The sequence below is a fragment of the Solanum pennellii genome, chromosome 12 (genome assembly GCF_001406875.1).
Source record: "Solanum pennellii chromosome 12, SPENNV200".
Lineage (NCBI taxonomy): Eukaryota > Viridiplantae > Streptophyta > Magnoliopsida > Solanales > Solanaceae > Solanum > Solanum pennellii.
Genome location: NC_028648.1, coordinates 52,642,787 through 52,649,306, shown reverse-complemented (window position 1 = coordinate 52,649,306; position 6,520 = coordinate 52,642,787). Strand labels below are relative to the sequence as shown.

The following is a 6,520-nucleotide window of genomic DNA, read 5'->3' as shown; positions in this document are numbered from 1 at the left end:
CACATAAGAGGGTAAGTGTGGGTGCCAGTCGCGGCTCGGTTTTGGGTCGTGACAAAAACCTATTTTGGCATCACATAGTTTTGTTACTAGTTTTCTTTACCTTGACTACAACTCCTTGTCACCAGTATACCATAACATAACATGAAATCCAAGGATACAAAATAAGAAACTCGGTCGATTACCGTCTCAACACAACACTAACCCCATAAGCATTGAATTATAGCAACTTTCCACAGAATGTTACTAGGTGCACAAAGGTCTAAACCTACCTTACATTGTTAAATTCATATATTATATGATATACATGGATTTAAAACTAATCAACATAAAAACTTAACCTATTGGGCGACAAACAATTTTTGCGGTGTTATGATTTTGTTTCAAATTTTTCCAGACTCGCTATGGTGAATTTGAAAAAGATTTCACAAGATTATGTCATCCCTTGCTGAAAAGCTCCCTATCCTTCTTTTCCCAACTTGAAATAGATTTTCTGGCATTTTTGGATAATTCACGACCTATTAGGGTCTTTTTAGAAAGATGAAAAAATAAGTATTTGTCGTAAACTCCAATTCTGCCTTGCCAATTCTTCTGAAGTGGGGTAAGTCGTCGTTGCAGCGACGCCGTGCCCACGACACCAGTCATGATGTAGCGGGACAATGTTCAAAATTTTCGCGCGTCCTTACCACTTTCTAAACAACGACGATTCGGGGCATTACACAAAGTGATATAATTTTCTTTTTAAAAAATAAAAATCAATTGGAGAATAATCTCCCCTAAAGTCCTAAATGAGACTTTGTATGAAGACTAAATTGTTGATCCTATTATTTTATCGGAAAAGGGTAAAAAATGTCCTTAAACTATTTGGAAGAACAAAATGCCCTCTATTTATAGTTTGGCTAAAAAAATGTCCTTACTGTTATTTATATATTTCATTGAAAGATCAGCTTCTTGATTGGTCATTCGTCTCTTTGTGGAAATATATTTATCATTCTTGATTTTTCTTTTCTTTTTCTGAACTATTCCTTTTTTTTCTCTAGAGCTTTTAATGGACAAAACATGAGAAAGTGATCCGGACTTCCACACTTGTGATATACTTGATCTATTGAATTTTTAGTGATTTTTTGAGAGTTTCTTCCGTGAAATAGTTTTCCCTTTTTAAACATTTTTGAGAACCTTTTGGTCATTAACACAATGTTTTCGTCCTCAAAATTTTCTGGTGTTATGCCTGTAAGAACCAGGTTCTTCTCTTTTCTTTTGCCTCCAATTTTCTTTTCTTATTTTTTCTTGAGTTCATAGGTCATGAGATTTCCAATGAGTTCATCCATAACTAATTAATCTAGATCACGTGCTTCAGTAATGGCTTCTACTTTGCTTTTCCATGTTTCTGGAAGAACACTCAAAAGTTTTCTGACTGTCTTCCCATTGAAAATTATTTCACCTAGTGAGTAGATTTCATTAATGATAGCAGTGAACCTGTTGTGGATCTCTTGGATTGTTTCACCTTCTGCCATTCGAAACAGTTCGTATTGTCTGTTCAAGTAAACTATTTTAGACTTCCTTACCTGAGTTGTTCCTTCATGCGCAGTTTGCAAAGTTTTCCATATTGCTTTTGCATCTTGACATGATGATATTCGATTGTATTCATCTGGACCTATTCCACAAATCAAGATCTTTTTTGCTTTAGCATTGTTCTGAATTGCAAGTTTATCTTCAACATTCCATTCTTTCCTATCCTTTAATACTTGAATGGTTCCATCATGCGATTCTTCCACCATCTATAATATTTTTCTTTAAAAAGTGGTGGTGGAGTTTGAGAAGCTCCTTCCTTTGGTGTAGGTGGTGAAGCCGTTGATCTTTTTCAAGATGTTAGTGTTTTAACGAAAAGACCTGCTCTGATATCAATTGAAGAAACCTTACTCTGATACAAGAATCGGGTTATTGTAATTCTGTCGCAACACAACAAAACAAAGATTTATCGTGGAAACCTTCCTAACTCAAGGAAGGGAAAAATACACCGAAGTTTTATATTAATTCAATATTTACAACTCAGTTAATCAATGAATTTAAATTTAAACTTCTACCCTTTTCGATTAACTATAATCGAAAACTCTCCACTCACTAAGAAGTCAAACTCGCTTTTTGTTTACAAAATCTCTCAACTCTTTTTAACTCTAACCACCCAAGAAGTCAAACCCATTTCTTGTTTATAATTCTCACAACCTCTCTCCCAAGAAGTCAACCCACTTCTTGTTACAATTCTCTCAAGACTCTACTGCGAAGAAGTCAAACCCACTTCTTGTTACACAATCTAGGAATTATTAAAACTTAATAATAAACCTAGAACAAATCAATAAAGACTAATAACCCTAAACTTTAATTGATCAGACTTCAACATTCAATAGTTTAAAGTGGAACAGATTCCGTGAACCAGGTCCTTACGTTGCTGTGACGAAGACCTGTATTTTTTCTCCAGTAAATAATTCTCTCAAGATGATATATTTTGTGAATATGCAATAGCTATCGTTCTGGCTTTGCTTGAAAAATTCTCTCGATTTTTGTTGTTACAAAGACACTTTTATCCTTCAACTTCTTGATCCTTTCATAGAGTTTGATTTACCTTCAACTTCTACAAGGAAAGGAATTACAAATCCTTTTCCTTCTTGAATTTGTATATATTTACTTTTTATCCTTATTTGACTTGAATTGGAACTTCTTTATTTCTTTCCTTTTTATACTTGAATTGCTACTTTGTTATTTCTTTCCTTCTTTATTTCTTTCCATATTTGTTTCCTTCTTTTCCTTCTTTATTTCTGCACTTTTTCTTCTTTGCCGCAATCTCTCATAATTGTACAGTTCATCTGCAGATAGAGTATACATACAACAACAATTAGTGAACCATGCCTTCACTTTATCAATTATCAAAACTACTTTATATATTCTCCTACATCCCAACAGTCTTGTTATTTGTACAAAATAGTTTATGCTTTGGTAGTTACGTACTCACCAATCAACCTTGTAAAATTATGCATTTCAAAAGGCTTAGGATAGGATCTTTGCAGAAACTCTACTAGATTGAGTTGTATTGAATACCATTTTTTGTTTTTTCAGCATATTGATGGAGAGGAGACTCAAATTGTTTCACCTATGGATGTAAAAGGCTCATTAGCTGAAAACAATGCTAATCACCAATCAAATGCTTAATGTTTCTTTGTGTACTGCTTTAAGTGCTTTTCATATCTTTGAATTTGTAATGGTTGTCTAGCGTTGTGTTTATTATGCTTTAGTTTGATGTTCAGTACTTAAATTTGTGATTTTTGCTATTATAGATATCTAATGGTAAATCTTTTTATGCTTTACATAGAGATTGTTCAGTGGATTACTCATGCTCTTGAAGTCTTCCTGTTTTTGTGGTAAGGAAGAACTTTCTACCTGACAAGTGAAAACATTGTTGATACTATTCTCTTAGTTATAGAGATCGGGATTATCTATAAATCGCAACTCTGCCAAGTACAGGGGCTGCTATTTTGCTGGATTTCTGTGTAGCTATTATGAGAAAACTTGTTCTACCATGCTCAATATATAATTTTTTTTATCATTTTTAATGCATACAGAGTTATAGGTATAAGGTTTATTTAGTAGTAGGAGAACTTATTCAAAGTCGATATCTTGTGCCCGTTGCCCAACTTGATTGGGATCAAGGCATGCGATTTAGGTGTGACAGTAGTGTGGGTAAAGCATGAGCTACATACTTAGAATGTAATGTCAAGTTAGACCACTTTACTAGCTCTAATCAAATTGTTACTATAATTGATTATTTTTGCAAGTTTGTATTTTGTCCTTTAATGCTTGATCCCGCAAACACAATCTTTTCCTTGCTTCACACACCTTGAGCAGCTTGTCGAACCAAACAGAGACAAAAAAAAATAGGGACAAGAGCTATGTATATATTATTGACACAGAAAAAGAGTTGTTTGCACATCAACACAAAACCAAATCTTAGTTCTGTGCACATGTACGTCAAATGGAACCCGCCAGCCAATTCCAACATTATGGTTAATACATATAGTGGTTGTGATTCAGTCTCAGGCTTATCTACCTTAGGAGGTGTATTTAGAAATAGTGTCAGAGATTGGATTCTCGAATTTACAGGAATTTGTCCTACTTCAAAACCTCTTGAGACGAAAATATGGGCTCTATTGCTAGGACTCACCTTAGCTCTACAATATGAGATAATACATCTGGAAATTAACATTAACTCACTACAGTTGTTGCACCTACTTAACTCATCACTGTTTCATGACTCTCCTTTGTTAATTGATTGCAGGTTCCTCCTCCGCAGGATAGGTGATCCACGGGTTAGTCATGTGTTATAGGGCGCAAAACAAACTAGTGGATGTTTTAGCTGCTGTCGCTATAACTACTACTTTTGTGGATAATAACACTGCTGTTTTGGAACTCCCCAGCATCCTTGACGGATATTTTGCTGACTGACAAGAACGGGGAGTTGTATAGTAGAAGAGTGCAGGCTGCGTCACACTCCAGTATATTAATATTTAATACTAGTTCGCCTAGGTACATACATCATTTACTAGTTCAATTGTTTCTGCAGATGATACTATTAATCCACGTAAAATAAGTGGTTTATTTTCCTTTTTCTCAGTTTCATAAAAACATAAAATACTTTCTCTAATGTGGTGTTAACTGTCTAATAACCTTATCTAGAGCTGTCAATATGGGCTAGCCCATCCCATCCGGGCTAACACATACAAACTTTGACATTTTACAGGCCAGGCCGGGTTAGTCCATTTTTTATGTGGGCCAGAAAATGATCGTCCCAACCACCAGTATGTGGGCTATGGATTTGCCGGGCCAGCCCATTTTGTAAGAAAAGTATATATTTTTATAATTATTAAATTAAATTATAAATTATAATTTAAAAATTTTATCATAAATATTTATAAAATAATATTACATCATGTTAATGTATTCACTTATTAATCAAATCCACATATAAAATTATCGTTATAATATTCATTAAGTTTTTTTTTTCAAGTAAAAGTATAAATATATAAATAGAAATAGGACAACTTTCACATATAGCAAACTTCATATTTGTATATTATTACAAAGTTTGCATAATTGCGCTCCATAGGAAACATCTATATATGTATAATTTGCTATACATATACAATTGAAGTGAATTGTATAAAACGATAAAGAGAGAAATAATATACAATTTGAATTTGTATAAAACGAGAAAGAGAGAAATAATATACAATTTGAATTTGTATCAAACGAGAAAGAAAGAAAGGCAAAAGAGACTTGGGCAGGGGAATATTTGAATTTTATAATTATAAGTGTATAAGACGATTATATACAATTTGAATTTGTATAAAATGAGAAAGAGAGAAAGGAAAAAGAGACTTGGGCAGGGAATATACAATTGAATCGAATTGTATATAACGAGAAAGAGAGAAATTATATAAAATTTGAATTTGTATAAAACGAGAAAGAGAGAAAGGGCAAAAGAAACTGGGCAGTGGAGTATTTTTATTGTATAATTATAAGTGTATATGATGAAAATATATGCATTTGCATGTGTATATGAATTTTCTCTCGCTTTATACAAACAAAAAATTACATTTCATTTCTGTTTGTATAATCGTGAGAGACGACGGTAGAGAGCGGGACTAGGGAGAGTGGCGTGCGAGATCTGAGAGAGGGGAACGAAAATATATGTATTTATACAATTTTCTCTTGCTTTATACAAACATAAATGCATTTTATACATTTGTGTTTGTATAAAAAGCGAGAGAGGCGAGCGAGACTGTACCGAGAGTGGCGAGTGAGATTCCGCCAAAGAGAGTGGCGAAAATAGCTATAGTTTGCTATAGGGTACAATTAAATCAAAGTATATTTATAACATTTAATTTGAATTAATAGTTTGCTATTATATACAATTTTCCCATTGAAATATTAACCTAATTATTTTGAGTTTGGACTCTCTTTAATTTTAAATTTTAATATTATATTATATTTTTTTAATTAATTCTTATTGGCCCACGGGCCGGCCCTACCTATATTTCTCAAGCCCCTCAAATCAACAAGTTTATTCAGGCCGGGCTAAAAAGCCCTTTTCTCAAATGGGCTCTAAAAATCTTAGCCCCCCAATGAGCCTAGCCCATATTAAGAACTCTAACCATATCAAAGGATACTGAAAGGCATAATATGTTGCTACTCTACAGTTGCTTCGCTTCTTCAAGCTTGAATAATACTCATTTTTCGAGAAGTATGGTTAATTCAATTACATAAATTACTATCTGGTTATTGAAAGCAAAAACAGAGAAACAATTAGTGCCTATGCTGGGCTCCATTTTCGTTATTGAAAACAAAAATAGAAAAAAAATATAAATTCTAAGTTGGACTCAACTCGAAACCAATGATGTGGTGGGTAATAGTAGAAGCAGCAACCAACTGAACTAGGTGAAGTTTTGGTTAATGAAGTGCACAATTTTATATA

General features: G+C 33.4%; 1 protein-coding gene across 1 annotated transcript; it reads right to left on the bottom strand.

Moving 5' to 3' along the window:
* Positions 1 to 1,331: 1,331 nt before the first annotated feature.
* LOC107006346 lies at positions 1,332 to 1,775 on the bottom strand. Its single transcript, XM_015204918.1, has one exon. It carries the CDS (start codon positions 1,773 to 1,775, stop codon positions 1,332 to 1,334), a length of 444 nt encoding a protein of 147 aa, XP_015060404.1.
* Positions 1,776 to 6,520: the final 4,745 nt, after the last annotated feature.